The sequence below is a fragment of the Myotis myotis genome, unplaced genomic scaffold, assembly GCF_014108235.1.
Source record: "Myotis myotis isolate mMyoMyo1 unplaced genomic scaffold, mMyoMyo1.p scaffold_m19_p_8, whole genome shotgun sequence".
NCBI classification, from domain to species: Eukaryota; Metazoa; Chordata; class Mammalia; order Chiroptera; family Vespertilionidae; genus Myotis; species Myotis myotis.
The window spans coordinates 915,228-933,629 of NW_023416390.1; the positions used below are offsets into that span (position 1 = coordinate 915,228).

The window sequence follows — 18,402 nt, forward strand, 5'->3', positions numbered from 1 at the left end:
AAGGGTGATTATCCGCAAGGCTGTGACCAAGATTCAATGTGGTGCTTAGCCCAGTGTCTGGAGTTAGTAGTATATTCTCAAGAAATGGTGGGTATCATTACTAAATGGCCCAGGAATCACAGGGAACAGCAAGGCTATGGAATCCAAGAGGCTAAATCCAAATTCCTGAATCAGGAACAGCCGCTATCCTCAATGTCCTTACTGCCTACATAGCTCCTAGGAGAAAAGGGTCGTATTTCAGTCCCTGCCCAACTCAATGACTGGCCAAGGGAGTCAGGCCTTGTGTAAGTTCTGGCCGAGTGGCTGAGAGGAGAAAGAAAGGGGGCCGAGAGCGGGGAGTAGAAGAGAGAAGAGAGCTAGAAGGAAAAGAGGGAAACTACCGGGAGGAGGGGGGCGGAAGGCAACATTCCCACAAGGGAGCCCAAGTATGTTATGAAGATCTGCATGGGGGGCTGGGGGAGCCCGGGGTGGGGTGTGCTCATCGTCTGTGGGGCGCAGGGGGCAGCCAGGCCTCTAGCCTTGGCACAGGCAGTACAATCACTCCTGGGGTTTTTGTTTTGTTTTGTTTTGTTTGTTTTCTGGACTCACAGCTCTTTGGAGGCCAGAAGAAACTAGCCAGCTATGCACCAGCAAAGCCATGTATGTCGTGATTCGGGGTTTGTTTGGGCTGTTGGTTTGGTGTTGGTTTCAGAGAGAAAGGCTATTTCGACTGTGGGACCCTTAGACCAGGCTCTGGAACTGACCAATTTCCCCAACTCTGGGAGCTCAGGCCTCAAGCTAGAGGGCGCCAACCCCTGAGGGTTCTGCCCGTCAGGGCCCCCACATTCTCACTTGGAACTCTGCCACAGTGAGGTCTTGGAGACGGGGGTCCTGCCACTCCTGGTCCCATCGGGACAAGGGACGGGAGGCGAAGGGTCGGGCGACGATGGAGCTGTACTTCAGCTCCTGCTCCAAGGCGGCCAGGGCTACCTCCACCAGGACGGCTGCCAGCAGCCTGGGTGACGAGGTGAGGGCAGGGCCAGGGTCCTGGTCTTTGGTGGACAGGGCAGGGAGAACCCCCCACAGGCCCCACGTGGTAACCAGGCACTTGGGGCGCCCTGGGGGGCTCAGTGTCAGCTGCCACTGGCTGGTGGGGGACCGCAGGTCCTCTATGCTGTCTGCAGGGGGCGCCCTTCAACCCTGGCTGTGTGGCTCTTCACTTCCTTTGTTTACAGCCGAGGTAGACAGTTCTCACCCAAGGAAATACAGCCCAACAATACAGTGTTGTTCACTCAGAATGTGTTAAACAACCAGCTCTCTCAGTGTTCTTACTGCAAAATGAAAAATAAAAAGAAACCCAAAAAAGTCTGGGAGACGTTAGCTATGTATCGTCCCCTTGATTGTGGTGATGGATCAGAGGTGCTTGCCTATGGCCAATCCCATAGGGATTATACACATTACGTGCGTGCAGGTCTTAAATGCCTACTGCACCTCAAGAAAGCGGGTAGACGGTAAGAGACACCGTCCTAACATGATGAAGTGAATCTAAGAACATCCACAGCCTGGATCTTCCTCGTGAAGGGAGCCTGGCTCTTTGCCTTGTAATCAGGAAAAGGGTAGTGACTCCCACTCCCAGCTCTCCTCCCGGGCGTCGGCCCAGCCTTTGCAGAAATACAAAATCTAACAGACAGAGACAGGAAAGCAAGGAGGAAACCTTTTATAGAGAGTAGAGTTGTTTCAACAAAAACTTCCATGGAATCTAAAAGAAATTATTAAAATTTGTAAATGAGTATGGCAAAGTTCAAGAATAAAAGGATAAAATAGCAAAATCAGGTCGTTCCTATTTTTAACAACTGGTGTTTAATTGCCATTATTATACACAAAATGTAAAACGCCCAGGGAAAAATCTAGCAGAAGATGCTCACTCTCTCTGCGATGTAAACTGTGAGTCATTAATGACAGAAAACAATGAAGATGTAACTATATGGAAGGGAAAAGGAAGAGATGGGGGTCCATGTAAGTGGAGCATCCCTTGTTTCTGACAAAGAGGCCAAAGCAATTAAGTTTCATCTGCCTGGTGTTGGTTTCAGAAAGAAATGATATTTCAACTCTGGGCCTCTCAGACCAGGCCTAGGACTGATTTCCCCAACTCTGGGTGCTCAGCCTCAAGCCAGAGGGGCCAGCCCGCTCAGGGCTCTGCCCTCTGGGGCCCCCACATTCCGACTTGGAACTCTGCAACAGTGGGGTCTTGGAGACGGGGGCCCTGGCCATTTCAGGTCCCGTCAGGACCAGGGACTAGGAGGGGAGGTGCCAGCTACGATGGAGCTGTACCTCAACTTCTGCTCCAAGAAGGCCAAGGCTGACTCTATCAAGACGGCCACCAGTAGCCTGGGGGAGGAGGTGAGGGGCCAGGCCAGGTTCTGGTCTTTGGTGGGCGGGGCAGGGAGAGCCCCCACAGGCCCCACTGGTAACCAGTGCCCTGGTGGTGCTCAGCGTTAGTGTGAGCGGCGGGCGAGGCCCCAGGTCCCCTGGCTGCCCTTCCCCCTGACTGTGAGCCTCCTGGCTTCTTTGGTAACAGCAGGAGCAGGGAGGTCTCACCCCCGGAAATAGAGCCTAAAGGAAAGACGAACACTCCCCAACTGGCCCTGACAGGGAGGCTACGAGCCCGCTCCCCAGGCATCGAGCGAGCGGCTGGAAAGGGATGATCTTTGTCTCCCCTTCTCAGGGAGAAACGCTTCCTTTGGTTCAGTTTCCCGCGTCTGTAATGGACGCAAAATACACTTGGATGGCGTTCAACAGAATTAGCTCTTCAGAAAGTACAGGGGGGTTACTGAACACTAAATAGAAAAAGGCGTATCAATGGGACGTCCTATTTCTGGTAAACTTTACACTGTATATGCACAGAGATAAGCGTATGTGCATGATGCACACTTTTATTTTAATAGAAAATGCTTACAAGGCAAGTCAATCAACTACAAGACAACAACCAGCTACCTGGACGTCCTGAAGTTACCCAGTTCCAAAACTGGATGCTAATGGACCGCGTCCCATCTTTCAGGGACCAGGAGCGACTCATACGGCACAGGTAGGGCTCGAGGGGAGGCCCGGTGTGTGTGTGCGCCCTGCACGCCAATAAGCAGGGAAAATACTAGAAAGAACTGGAGCTGGGCATGTTTTAACACAGTCGACACGATTTAACGCCACTATTGCCCTCAGTATAGAGAGGCAGGGAGACCAAGCGGCACAGAAATCGGGAACGTGGATGCCCAGGGAAGGAAGCGCAATTTCCAGCAGAAACCCTAGGGCTTCTGGGAATCCAAGAGGTAGTCCACACTGAGGGCAGGAGAAAGACTCCGACTCAGAGTCCTTGCTGCAGCTGGAGGGAAAGACCTCTTAGCACACTTAGCCGCTAGCAGCAGCTTTTTATGACTCATCTTTAAGGGTCGACGGCACGAAGCTGAGGAAGTTAGTGCAAAGTCAAAAATGGAGGTGGATTAAACTGTCCTTAATGCTGATGTGGAGATGCACTGTCCCCAAAAGAGACGGTGTGAGCACTCAGGTCCCTCCTCGTGTCCCACCGTTGCTGTTCTGCGGCCCGTTTGTGGGTTCCTCCCTCCTCCTGTCTCCTCCTCCGTGAAGGTGAGGGGTTGGGCGGCACAGCCTGACTTTCATGTCCGCTGGATTTATTTTGTGGTGGTTCTGTAAGCATATGACATACCCGAGACCGGACTCCAGATGTTCAAGGCTTTGTAAGTCCCTGGGGACCTGGGATACAACTTTTTCTTAGGAAACACTGGTCTTTTTTCTCTGTTTGAAATCAAGTTCTCGGTTATTTCAATCTTCTTTGCAAACGCAGCCCCTTCGAGCCGCTGAGTTGGGAATAACATGGTGCCCCATGGTTTCACCGTGTCTGCTCCCCCTCTAACCATGGTCCTGTCCGCAGCAGACACTGGTGCCCACGTGGGGGGGGGGGGGGGGTAGGGATGGGAGCCGCTCACCCGCGCCTGCGCTGCAGGTACCTGGACATGATCAACCGGGAGCTGGAGTACCGGGAGCGCCGGGCAGAGGAGCAGCGCCGGCTCTGGATGGACCGGGAGGACCGGCGGCACTGGGACCACATGCGCAGGAAACTGGGGCTGCGCAGGAAGATCGAGGAGGTGAGACGCGGGTGTGGGGTTTCATTCACAAGTGACTTAGCTGTCAGCCTCCTGATGCCATGCCAGGCCTGGGTCCCGTGCCCACACGCATCCTCTCCTGGCTCCCCCAGGCAGCAGCTGCACCCACTGGCAGCTCACATCGCAGCTCCATGGGCCTCCACAGGCCTGTCTGACCCAAGAGCCATGACTGTGAACGTCACAGACATCATTTATTTCTATGTATTTATCATATATATATATATATATATACACACACACGAGAGGCCTGGTGCACAAAAATTTGTGCACTTGGGGGGATCCCTCAGCCCGGCCTGTGCCCTCTCGCAGTCTGGGACCCCTCGGAGGATGTGCACCTGCTGGGTTAGGCCCACTCCCCGGGGGATTGGGCCCAAGCTGGCAGTCAGACATCCCTCTGGCAGCCCGAGAGCCCTCGGGAGATGTCCACTTGCCAGCAGGGAGCAGGCCTAAGCTGCAGTCAGACATCCTTAGCGCTGCTGAGGAGGCGGGAGAGGCCCCCGCCACCACCGCTGTGCTGGCAGCCATCAGGCTGGCTCGTAGCTGAGAGAGCTCCCCCTGTGGGAGCGCACTGACCACTAGGGGATAGCTCCTGCATTGAGCATCTGCCCCCTGGTGGTCAATGTGTGTCATAGTGACCAGTCTTTCTCAGTTGTTCTGCTGTTAGGGTCAATTTGCATATTACCCTTTTATTATATAGGATAGATGTCTGGTGCACGGGTGGGGGCCAGCTGGTTTGCCCTGAAGGGTGTCCCGGATCAGGGTGGGGGTCCCGCTGGGATGCCTGGCCAGCCTGGGTGAGGGGCTGATGGCTGTTTGCAGGCTGGTCAAGCCCGCCAGTGGGGACCCTCACCCCATGGGGGTTTGGCCAGCCTGGGTGAAGGGCTAATGGCTGTTTTCAGGCTGCCCAAAATCCCTTCAGGGTGGGGGTCCCCACTGGGGTGCCTGGCCAGCCTGGGTGAGGGGCTGATGGCTATTTGCAGGCTGGTCACACCCCCTTCAGGGTTGGGGTCCCCACTGGGGTGCCTGGCCAGCCTGGGTGAGGGGCTGATGGATGTTTGCAGGCTGGTCAAGGCCTCCCCCCAGTGGGGACCCTCACCCCATGGAGGTTTGGCCAGCCTGGGTGAGGGGCCGATGGCTGTTTTCAGGCTGGCCACACCCCCTTTAGGGTGAGGGGTCCCCACTGGGGTGCCTGGCCAGTCTGGGTGAGGGGCTGAGGGCCGTTTTCAGGCTGGTCAAGCCCCCCCAGCGACGGAAGCTCCCAGCCTCTCCTTTTTTTCTTTTTTTTTTATTCTGAGATTTATTTACCTCCTATAATTGAAACTTTGTAGCCTTGAGAGGAGCTCAGAGCTGGCCAGGATGGGCAGGAGGGAAGCTTGGCTTCCTCCATCGCCAGGGGCAACCTAAGCCCCCTGCTCGCTCCAGCTCTGTGGCCACGGCCGGCTGAAAGCAGGTATCTGGGGGTTATTTACCTTCTATGATTGAAACTTTGTTGCTTTGAGTGGAGCTCAGAGCCACTGCGGCAGGCGGGAAGCTGGGCTTCCTCCATCATTGGGGTAACCAAGCCTCCTGCTTGCTCCAGCTCCATGGCTGCCGGCCGCTATCTTGGTTGGGTTAATTTGCATATAGTCGCTCTGATTGGCTGGTGGGCATGGCTTAAGGCATAGCAAAGGTAAGGTCAATTTGCATGTTTGTCTTTTATTAGTGTAAATTATTATTGTAAGTATTACAGATTTTTTAAAATATATTTTTATTGACTTCAGAGAGGAAGGGAGGGAGAGAGATGACACATCAATGATGAGAGAGAATCATGGGTCGGCTGCCTCCTGCACGCCCCACATTGGGAATGGAGCCCGCAACCCGGGCATATGCCCTGACCGGGAATCGAACCTTGACCTCCTGGTTCCTAGGTCAATGCTCAACTGGCTGGGCAACTAGACACTAACTGGTCTGGAGACCTCAGTGTGAGGAGGGAGCTTTGGGGGGAAAATGCCAACTTCTCCGCCTGCCTTCCCCTGGGGCCGGAGGAAGGAGCCCCCTTTGGGACCAGTGCCCACGCTCACTGCTCAGGGCCTGCTTTCGGGGTCCTGACTTGGTCGCATCTGCCGGGTGTTGGTGGACAAGAGACAAAGGCTTGGGGTGCACACTAACAGCAACTCTGCGCCTCCAGGAATGGAAGACAAAGGAGATGCTGCTGCTCACGAGAATCGTAGAAGACGTGAAGCGAGAAGCACGAATAGAGGAGCAGCGGCGGCGGAACCGGGAGGAGAACGACAGGAAGGTAGACATGGCATCCCCTCTGCCACATCGGGGGTACAGGCAAGGGCTAGTGTGGGCTCCCCTCTGCGGGGTACAGGTGGGGCTAGTGTGGGCTCCCCTCTGCGGGGTACAGGAAGGTAGCTGTGGCCTCCCTCTGCGGGGTACAGGTGGGGGCTAGTGTGGGCTCCCCTCTGCGGGGTACAGGAAGGTAGCTGTGATCTCCCTCTGCAGGGTACAGGCGGGGGCTAGTGTGGGCTCTGAGGGACACGTGCACTGCAGTGTGTCGCCCCGAATGGGGTCGGCGGCAGCTCCGAGCGATGAACACGGTTCCCACCTTGGGCCACACTGGGTTCTGACTACAGTACAGAAAGCACCACCCCAGGGTTTGACAGTCCCACACCATGAACCACACTTGAAATTCCTACAGGAAACAAGTGATGGGACTGATTTTTTCTTAGAATCAAAATTTCTTGGGAAAAGTTCTCCATTTTCACCCATCAGTTAATTTCAGAGTAAATGCTTTTAATTTTAAATCAGATATAATATTTTAAGATTTTGAGTCTCAATCTGTTTTAAAAAAGAGCGAGAAAGGATTGGCAATCCCAGCACCACGCCATGAACTACTGGCACACGCCCTCCCAGAGGCACACCTCGCACATAGTATTTCTGGGAGCGTCTGGGATTGACTTATTTCCTTGTCTTATGGCTCATTTTTCCCTGATGCTTTGTATGCTTAGCTGCCTTTGAGTGGATGCTCGATATACCATGAACTTGACCTTTGGGGTGCTGAATCTTTTTCTTATAAATACTATTAATTGTTGTTGTTTTTCTTGGATGGAGATGATTTATTTAGAAACCCTTTGATCAGTGTGGTCTTGCTTTATAAAATGTGTTAGATGGAGCCAGACCGTGTCTAACCTGAGACTAGTTATCCCCCATCCTGCTTCCCCACCCAGCGCACCGTGAGTGCAAGTTCCCAGAGTAGCTGCGGGGCAGGCGTGACAGGCGGCCCGGAGCGCGCTGCTCCCGACCCTTCGGGGTGGTCCTGGCCGTGGTCCGGGGCCGCTGGCCACGTGCAGGTGCAGCTCCACTCTCTGCTAGGGAACCGTCTGAGGAGGGCGGGGGCTCGCTCTGGGCAGCTACCCCCTTTCTGGCACCTCCAGGGCCACTCTTAGCCTGGAGGTTCACAAAAGGAAGTCGCATGTCATGGTTCTATCATGTTTCCCTCTGGTAGGCCTGAGTGACTGTGGGTGAGTCCCTCGGAAACCCCCCCGATGGAAGGTGATTAAAACGCCCTCAGCTTCCCGGATGCTAGGCAGTCAGAGCCCCTTCCGACCGGACTCTGGACCAGGTCCCCGAACACCTACGGGGAGTGAACTGTGTGTGCCCATCGCGTCTGAGCACAAGTGGAAGAGCACCCGGCTCCCCTCCTGGCAGCGCCCCAACAACCTGACTGGCCACCCGCCAGGAGGAAGCTTGTGTCCAGGACGCCCTCGCACCGTTCGTGTTTGTTCTGCGTTTCTCAATGGCCAGGTGATGCTAACCGATGCATTTTCTTTAACGTTTCAGAAACAAGTTCTTTTAGAGAAGAAAATGGCTTATCACTTACAAAAAATGCAACAAAATGGCCTCAGAAGAGAAGACACAGGGAAGAATACACCAGATTACAGAGGACAGGAGGGCGCGTGCTCTGAATGTAAGCACTCGCGGCAGAGGTGCTTCTGTGGAGAGCATGTTGCTGTGTGCAGAGATGGAAGTGCTTCTGTAAAACGGGGCTTGCTCTCCTTGCTTTGTACCAGGCGCAGCTCTAGACGTTCCCCTATTCCGTTCAAGGTGAAGAGTAGACATGTATGTAAAAACACACCAAAATAACCTTACAACGTGGTTCAGTAGACGAGGCTGCCTACGCTGCAATTCTAACCAATTTCTCTAGATGTAAAGTCCTGTCTTCTTTGCTGCTACAGTGGTTCTCAACCTTCCTAATGCCACGACCCTTTAATACAGTTCCTCATGTTGTGGTGACCCCCAACCATAAAATTATTTTTGTTGCTACTTCATAACTGTAATGTTGCTACTGTTATGAATCGTAATGTAAATATCTGATATGCAGGATGGTCTTAGGCGACCCCTGTGAAAGGGTTGTTCGACCCCCAAAGGGGTAGCGACCCACAGGTTGAGAACCGCGGCTAACCGCTAAAAAAGTTGCGTGAAAGATAATGGCCAGGATATGCTAACCGAGTTTTCTGCAATGTTGCCGGCCAGGAAGAATAGCAGTCAGTTCCAGGACAAAGCAAGGGAAGGAGGGGGGCTGAGGACTTAGAGAGGGAAGGGGAGTGAGGAAATTGGAAAGGAAAAAGGACATGAAGAAAGTTTAAGGAAGGAACATCAGGCCACGACTTGGCCAGGCCCGATCTCTACTGGATTCCTTCCATATATAACGTTATAAAACTATTGAGGACTTTATCGCATCAATTTAATTCATAACATGAATATTTCATGGCCAGAACACAAAGATGTAGACTCATTTTAATGATCTGTGACTCTATAGTAACGGGAACACACGGTCACCCCCCATGCAGCCATCAGCACAGCATCCCAGCCAACCAGCCTCTGCCCCCTGGTCCTCTGTCCAGGTGAGAGCCTACCTGTGTCACCCCCATAAATCCCTAACTGGTCCCCACCAGCTCTCCATGTAACCCACTTCAAACCCATTTTTAAACAATGACCTAATGATGTTTTAAACTCTCCTGATTGTTTCTGTTCCTGGCCCCACAACTTAAGGAGCCCAGGACCTCTCAAATGGACCTCTGCCTTCGTAGGCAGCCGGTCATCTCATTGATCGCCGTCTAGAGTCCTCACCAAGTCTAATGTTTTACTGTATTTCCTGTGTCTCCTTGAAGGCAGCTGCGATCTAGTCGCTAACATGTCCAGGCTCTTGAGCCAGATGCGAGAGTCCAGGCCCCGCTTTACCGCGTCCCTACCATGCAAATAGCTGGGAAGGTCACTTCCCTCCTCTGAGCCTCAGTGCCATCATTTGGAGACAAAGCGCATACTCCTGTTTAAAAGTTCTGGCCCACAGTAAGCACTCAAGTCAGTTCATTGTCCAATCAAATGAGATGAAAGGCCGCTCCTAAAACACACATCACCTTCCATATTCCCAGGCCTCCCCTTCCCGGTCTCCTCAGCCTGGTCTGCATGCTCACTGACCAGCTCTCCAAACCCAGCTGTAAAGTCAGCTCCAGAAAGCCGTCCTGAATAGACCCAGCTGGAGCGTCCCTCTCCTTGGAGTCCCTGTAGTACCTTGGGTCATTCTTTTTCCTTTTTGATGCATTCAAGCCGCATTGTTATTTTATTTTTTAATTCATCCTAGAAAGAGGAAGGAGGGGAGAGAAGGAGGGGGGAGGGAGTAAGGGAAAGAGAAACATCGATGTAAGAAAGATCAATTGGGTGCTTCCCGTACAATGCCCGACTGGGAATCGAACCCACAACCTGGGCATGTGCCCTGACCGGGAATCCAACCCACCATCTTTTGGTGCACAGAACGATGGTCCAACCAACCAAGCCACATGAGGCAGGGCTGCTTTGTGCCATTCTTGACCCACGTGTTACTGACTCCCAGCCACCCTCACCAGCCCTCATATTGCAACCTCGGTGTTTCTCGGGCACCTAGCACTCTGCGCATGTATGTACGTATAGACTACATATATGTTTGCTGAATGAGCTAATTCGATCGATTCAGCTCATTGGGATAATGACAGCAATGCCCCACTTCAGAAATCACTTCAGTAACTATACATATTCCTTTCTCATCAACTGGGAACTTTCTCACTTAGTAAGAAAAGGAGTTTCAAGTGGGCATTTTAAACCCTTGTTACCTCAAATCCCCCTTTTGTGAAGAAGTAGGTTAGAGGTGAATATATGCTATGGAGGCAACAGAGGACAGAACATGTTTCTCAGATGACATGAAAGCATAGCTCGGTAGTAATGTCATCCCCCACCAAGCACACGGCTCCAGGGGCACAGAGAGAGGCCAGGAAGGGCCTATTGAGGGGATCTGTTCTGGTGGGGACAGATGGCTCTGCTGTCATCTCTCTAACGAACCCCCTGAGTGCACCATGAGGACCCTCCCCTTACATGGTGAGGACCAGGAGCTAGTAGAATCTTCTCTGTCACAAACAAGGGGTAAGTATGGATGTGGCTGCCTACGCTGGGCTATGGGCACGTCTCAGGACTGCAGTGGCCATGCTGGGCTGCTGGTGCGCTCCCCACAGAGAGGAAACTACACTGTCCACTCGAGCTAGGGTAGCCTCTCCTCTCGTCCAGGAGAAAACACTGGCTCCCATTTATTTATTTTTTCTTTTTTTATTTAAACTAAAAAAAATAATAATTCATGCATATCTCCCTCCCCCCACCCCTGCCTCTGGCAACCACCAACCTGTTCTCTGTATCTATGAACTTGGCTTACTTACTTTTAGATTGCACACAGAAGAGAGATGATCTGATATTTGCCTTTCTCTGTCTGTCTTATCTTACATAGTGTAATGCCCTCAAGGTCCATCCATGTGGTTGCAAGTAGCAAGAGTTCATTCTTTTTTATGGCTAAATAATAGTCCATATTTTATATATATCACATCTTCTTTTTTATTATATATATATATATACATATATATATATATATGTGTGTGTGTGTGTGTGTGTGTGTGTGTGTGTATTATTGTTGAAATTATTATAGATGTTTCCCATTTACCTGCCTCCACCCGCCCCGTACCCAACCCCCAGGTCTTCACCACCCTATTGTCTGGGTCCATGGGCTCTGTCCCTCATTTGATCAGAAGGGATACTCTTTCAAGAGCTGTTGTCTGTCTTCCATTCCACATCTCCCAAGCTCCTCATTGCCTCCCCACTGGCCCACTGGAAATTAGCATAGAATTTAATTCCTCAGGCCAGGAAAAGGGGGTCTATCTTGGGTAATTCTGTCATCACCATTATTAAAAATAAGTGTTTTCTTACATTTCTTTAAGCTTATATTCCAATGAGGAAAAAGAAGGCTTCTGAAGACATAAAGACAATTTACACTGTTGGCGACCAAAAACCACATAAAGGAGGCTATGGTAATTGATTAGTGAGATAAGAAATACTAAAGAGTAATTTGGGAAAAGGCTGGCTTTAGACGCCCCTTTTGCTTCAATGCAGATACATCCTCTATTCTCTGTTGTCCAATGACTGGTTGAGAGGATTTCTTACCAGAATTTGATCTCTAATTACTGATTTAGTGTTTCAAACTTAACACGATAGCATCATTTTAGAAAAATTCAGTGAAGGTTCAGCGCCATTAAACAAACGGTACAGGAAACCTAACAAATTGAAAAATAATTTTATAATACTCAAAACGATTTTAGGAAACTCTGAAGTGAGTCATAAATTAAGTACGTGAACTGCAAAGCCACTGTGAAGTTATTTATCTCATATCGTACTATGTCACGTGTCTGTCAGAGCTCACCCAAACCCAGCAGGAGGCAGCAACATCCTCCAAATCAGCTGTTGCCAACCTTTGGGGCCTCACGGACCACCAGTTGGTGGCCACTGCTCCAAATGATACATGATCAAAAGCACAAGACTATTCAAAATGGAACACTGATCTCCTCCCACAATTAAATTTCTGGGGGAAAGTAACATGTGACAGTTAAGTCCCTGTGTGCTTATCAGTTAGCATCTAAAGAATAAAATCCAAACTCTTTCCTCCCTGAGCCTGTAATTCGATGAGTCTCATCAGGATTCAGAAACCTGGGAAGAGACAGGGCTGCCTTGGGGGCAGCCTAGTGTCACTCAGAACCACTGAAGTCGAGGTCATACATCTTGAAGCCCCATGGATCCCATTTTTATTTTTTTAAATATATTTTTAATTGATTTCAGAGAGGAAGGAAGAGGGAGAGAGAGAGAGAGAAACATCAACGATGAGAGAGAATCATTGATGGGCTACCTCCTGCACACCCCCTCCTGGGGATTGAGCCCGCAACCCTGGCATGTGCTCTTGACCTGAATCGAACCTGGGACCCTTCAGTCCACAGGTAGACGCTCTATCCACTGAGCCAACCCAGCTAGGGCAGATCCCACTTTTAAATTCCAAAGACTTTTGTATAAAACACCAAAGGGGTCTTACAACACACACAATGATGACACCACTGGCCCCACGTCTACTAAAATGTAGACCCTGAATCTAAATTCTCAATGTCTAAAGCAATTATCTCACCCACAGTGATCTTCTCAAACTCAGGGGTTTAATGCAGCCCAGGCTGGTCTTACTGATATTTATAAAAACAAACTCAGTGGTATTGAACGAAAAGATGCTAGATGTAAAATCTTGTTTTCAGCCTCACCAGGCTGCCAGTCTAGCTGGGACAACTGTCAGGGGATCGGACCTATAAATTTAAGTCTAGTTGGGAGGAATTTTCCACGAAAAGATGAATTCTGAAAGTGCAGTGGTTCCTATCGGGCACGGGGGAGAGAAATAGGAACATCAATGAGAGGGAAAAGGCTGCTGCTTGGGTACATGGTATGTAAAATGGTAAAACCACTTTGGAAGACACTTTGGCATTTCTTAAAAGTTACATACACATACACACACACACACACACACATACACACACACAAAGGAACAAATTTTAATACATGTGACATTGTGTTAAGTGAAAGAAGCCAGGCAAAAAATAAGAGTACATCCTCTAGGATTCCATTCATGTAAAATTCTAGAAATGTGAAATAACATTGTATGAGAGGCACAGAGCAGTAGTGTTCAGGGATGGTAAGAGCAAGATGGGTGGACTACAAATGTGGGTGAAATCTTTTGAGGGTATTGGGAGTGTTATTTTGATTTCAGTGATGGTTTCACAGCTATAGACATTTTAAAATTGATAAAATCATTTAACTTAAATAAGTACAGTTTTTTATACTTCAATCACACTTCAATAAGTTGTTGGGTTTTGTTGTGTTGTGGGTTTTAAAAAAAAAACCTAGTGTTTTTTTTTTCTTTCATTTACATTTAGAACAGACAATAGGTGATCGTCAATCTCCAAGTACATCCAAGAATATTACCAGAAACTCATCAAATCCAGCTATGTTTCGCGATAACAGTACTGAACAAAAGGTATGAAATGATGTCCCCAACTTTTGTATGGTGAACATTAATTTACCTAGCGAACTTTCACCTCTATGAACTATCTCTTTCACTACTCGCAGGGCACTGACTATTTGGGAATATTAGGGTCTGTTCTTGAGATCTGACCCTTTTCCTTGGCACTGCTGAGTTACCTTTGTGTAAACTCATTCTATAATTTAGGAGAAACTAACCTAATTAAACATTTAGCAATTATAATCATAGCTAATATTTACTGAGCATCTACTGTTGGCAAAGCTCTGTGCTAAGCCAGAGGGAAGGGAGGATGAGAAAATGGGATCACACAGGATACAAAGATAAGCGAGACAGGCACTTGAGAACTCCTTGTCTGGCAGGCCAGAGACACAGTAAAATGTTTTTACAATAAAATGAGATTCTGTGATGATGAATTTTATTTTGATTCTAAGCAATGTGTTCATTAAGCATTAGATTAGATTAGAGCAGATTGGATTATCTTTCCCTGAAACAAACTGAGTGACTCTAAACTTTTAGAACCGACCATTGAATGGACTCCATGCTTTAAATAAAACATGGGATATTAGAAGAGGAACAAATTTGTACATTGCTATATGCCGAACTCAATTTCAAAATAGTTAGATTTGAGATTCCCGTGAAAGGTGTCCGAGAAAGTTGGTAAGACCTATTGTTCCTGAAACAATTTTCATGAGAGAATTAGGAGATAAAGGGGTGAAAACAAATCTGTATTTGGTTCATAGAAGGCAAATTCTTTTCGAGTACAGTCACCAATAAATGTTTTTTTCTCTTTAATGTTGTATCACATAGAAAGATGGATTGCTAACTAAAAAATCAAGTATTACCAATGGCAAAGGTAAGAAAATGAAAAAAATATAATTGTTTTGTTGTTTATTAAGAATATAATTATGGTTTCATCATAGTTTTTCAAGCTATTTGTTTTACCTTATTATAAAAATGGTGGTTATCTTAGAAAATAAAGCATGGTGTAAGATTGTTAATGATTATAGATGTTATAATTAGCCCAAATACCTGAGTGATTGCTTTGTGAGTGTGGCTTTTGAAATTGGCCAAGTGTGGAAATGAGGGTCCCAGTATGGCTGTGTATCATAACAGGCAGAGTAAGTTACTGACACTTTATGGCTCAGCAGGTTACAGTAAAGAACTGTGTCCCCAGGAAGCAGTGCCAGCAACCCCCGCCAGACAGCACCTCCGATTTCCCATACCCCCTTGAGTGGAATGTACATTAAAGAAATAATTAGGCCCTAACCAGTTTGGCTTAGTGGATAGAGCGTCGGCCTGGGGACTCAGGGGTCCCAGGTTCGATTCCGGTCAAGGGCATGTACCTAGGTTGCAGGCACATCCCCCGTGGGGAGTGTACAGGAGGCAGCTGATTTATGTTTCTCTCTCATCAATGTTTCTAGCTCTCTATCCCTCTCCCTTCCTCTCTGTGAAAAATCAATAAAATATATTTTTTTAAAAAAAGAAATATTTAGAGGGAAGGCAGGGCAGGAGGAGATTAACCAAAGAACATATGCATGTATGCATTACCTCTGACACAAAAAATAGGGTGGTGAAGGCCTGGGGTGGGGTGGGAACTGGGTAGAGGGAAGTAATGGGGGTGGGGGATATCTGTAATACTCTCAACAATAAAGGTTTTGGTGTGTTTTTTAAAAAATACATTTTTATTGCCTTCAGAGTGGAAGGGTAAGGGAGAGAGAGAGAGAGAGAGAGAGAGAGAGAGAGAGAGAGAGAGAGAGAGAGAGAAATATCAATGATGAGAGAGATTCATTGATTAGCTGTCTCCTGCACGACCCCTACTGGGCATGTGCCCTTGACCAGATTCGAAGCTGGGACCCTTCAGTCCAGAGGCCAATGCTCTATCCACTGAGCCAAACCAGCTAGGGCAAAATAATAATAATAATAATAATAATAATAATAATAATAAAAGTTTTTATGTGTCTTGTTAGATTTCTGGAAGTCCCTAAAAAGTTCCTTCCTTACACATATCTAAATATACAAGCCGAAAATATCACACATCTCCATCCAGTGGCCAATGATGACCTCAAATTCAATACAGTCAAATGCATCATCTTCCTGACCCAGTTTCACCCAGGAACAAAACCGAGTTATCTTGGACTCTTCCTCTTTCTTGTAGTTTGCATCCCAAAGCTGTCTCTCTCTGTCCAATCTGCCCTCTTTATTTCCCTGGCCCTCTCCTCTGCTCCATTCTTACAGCTCCTGCCCAATGCTAGTCCCCTTCCTCCCGCTCTTCCTCCTCCTCCTCATGCACCATGCATTTGCAGTGAAAGCGTTCTTCCTAAGAAAACAGCCTTGGGCCCAGCTGGCGTGGTTCAGTGGTTGAGTGTCGACCTATGAACCAGGAGGTTATGGTTCGATTCCGAGTCAGGGCACATGCCCAGTGTGGGGCGTGCAGGAGACAGCTGATCCATGATTTTCACTCATCATGGAAGTTTCTATCTCTCTCTCTCTCCCTCTCCCTTCCTCTCTTAAATCAATGAAAATGTATTTTTGAAAAAACACAAGAACAACAACAACAAAAACCCAACAGCTTTGGTCATTCAAGTTGTTAGAAGTTTTTCATTGCAGACTGAATGAAGTGAAAAGTGTTCCAGGCCATGGTCTGTGGTTAGTTATAGGGATTAAGCTGGTCATAATATTAAATAAATTAGGAACAGAAGTTAAAGATTTGAGACTTTTCCTTGGAACCGATGGTGAACCACTGGAAATCTGTAGTCAGTGAACATCAAAAAAGGCCATGCTATCATTTCACTGTATTTTATTTTATTTTGCATACTATTTATTTTAGATACTTCCTTAACTCAGACAAATCCCCCATATGGTAATCCAGTGACTGTAATAGCTCAGCAGGGAGAACACTGGATCAATTCTACTCATGAATATTCACCCAGGCCTAGTGGTCGGCAAACTGCGGCTCGCGAGCCACGTGCGGCTCTTTGGCCCCTTGAGTGTGGCTCTTCCACAAAATACTGACTTCTGTGCATGGGCCACGAAGTTTCAATCACACTGTATGTGCGCGCCCACACGTGGTATTTTGTGGAAGAGCCACACTCGAGGGGCCAAAGAGCCACATGTGGCTCACGAGCCACAGTTTGCTGACCACTGGCTTAGTGGATAGAGTGTTCACCAGCAGGGGTTCAATTCCGGTCAAGGGCACATGCCTAGGTGGGGATGGCGAATGTGGGGGGTCACCAATCGATATGTCTCTCTCACATGGATGTTTCTCTCGCTCTGGCTCTTCCCTTCCACTCTCTCTAAAAACCAGCGGGAAAATACTCTCAGGTGAGGATTAACACCAGTCCACTCACCCCTGCTCCAGCAGTCTGGCCTGCTCTGTGTAAAAGCATCGCTTTTTCTTTCTAGGTGCCGCGTACACCTCAGCTCCAGACACTCTTCTTTCCGCTCAGAATTCACCCACAAGAAATTTTCACAAATCTTCACAGTCTTACTTGGGGCCTACAAAAGTTGACGAATACAACATTTCTTTTGCCCCACGTACAAACGTATTGAATGAGGTACCATTTTAAGACCATCCTTTGTATAAAAGCATGTCGTTCGCAAAGGGACCATGCAGAGGGGAGCTGCCAGAGCCAGCTGCAGGCAGTTACCTCAGCTGGCAGGGCCGGCCTCGGGCGGGTGCTGGGGAACGGGCTTTCTAACATCCCTGCTGGACACAGCGCTTCCTCCTGGCGAGGGCGGCATTGGGGCAGTCTCGCCTCTGGAAAGAATGGCATTTTTGCTGAGCACCTGACTGCCTTCGGGGAAGTGGGAATTTGCTCTGCACGAAGGCAGGGGGTCTTCAATCAGAGCCCTGAGCGCTGAATTTCTCATGGATTACCCCAGAACACTGACTCGGTTCGGCGTTTTTCATTGCTGGAGAAGAGAACAGGTTCAAGCCAGGTCCTCCCGCAGGAGAGAGAGCACGAGGGCCACTGTGCGTGGAGTTCCCCAGACCCGCCCGTGTCTTCCCCCTGACTGGTCCTACAGGGGGTCTTTTTGTAATAAATCTTAGATGTGAGTACACACACATTCTGAGTCCCAGTGGCTTAACAGGTCACCAAGTGGGTGAGTGCTCTTGTGGCCCTCCTATGATGCAACTGTGCTGTTTCAAACTCTGTCTAAGTGACAGATGTGATTGCAACAGCACACAATGGCACACATCTTAAAAACTGACATGTAAGGGATGTTCTCCAAATCCTAGATTTCTGCAGGGAAGTATATAGATTTAGCTGATGCTCCAATCCTGGGGAACCCTCTGAGGATATCTGTTTGTTTTGCTGGTTGGTTACACAGAAGGACATAAACGCTGCTTGGAATAAAAGACAAAACAGGAGAGCGAGCTATGGCTACGACGCAGGTAAACACCAGCCCAGCCACTGGGTAAACACGCAGTTTTTTCACTCATCCTTTCCACCAACACTTACTGGGCTCCAATTCGTGCCGGGTCTGGGGCTGAATGAAGAAAACCCAGGGTTCTCACCCAGGGCTGTGCCCGTGAAGTGGGGGGACAGGCCTGCCGATAACGGCGCACGATACAATAAGTGCGGTAAAGACGGTGCGTGTGCACACACATCAGGGCAAGTAGAGAAACAGCCGGAGATTTACTGACGCCGCAGATGGTGAGCAAGGCTTCCCGGGAGGCCAACGCAGGCTGAGTGAGACCTGAGACACGTTACAGGAAGGCAGAGGGTCTTCCCGGCAAAGGACGCAGCACAACCAGGACTCGGAGGCACGGAGAGGGAGTCCATGAGGGAGTTATAAGCGTTTCTGTGTGTTTGGACCACAGTCTATACCGGAAAGACC

At 48.9% G+C, this 18,402-nt stretch overlaps 1 protein-coding gene across 1 annotated transcript in view; it reads left to right on the plus strand.

Annotated features, from left to right (window-relative positions):
• Window positions 1–925: 925 nt before the first annotated feature.
• Window positions 926–18,402, plus strand: part of FSIP2 (fibrous sheath interacting protein 2) — a 52,375-nt gene continuing 34,898 nt past the window's right edge. The window contains exons 1-7 of the mRNA XM_036319551.1: window positions 926–1,006; window positions 2,221–2,379; window positions 2,925–3,064; window positions 3,995–4,136; window positions 6,322–6,432; window positions 7,980–8,106; window positions 16,963–17,114. Coding sequence (XP_036175444.1) covers window positions 926–1,006; window positions 2,221–2,379; window positions 2,925–3,064; window positions 3,995–4,136; window positions 6,322–6,432; window positions 7,980–8,106; window positions 16,963–17,114 — 912 coding nt within the window. The remainder of the gene's footprint in view (window positions 1,007–2,220; window positions 2,380–2,924; window positions 3,065–3,994; window positions 4,137–6,321; window positions 6,433–7,979; window positions 8,107–16,962; window positions 17,115–18,402) is intronic.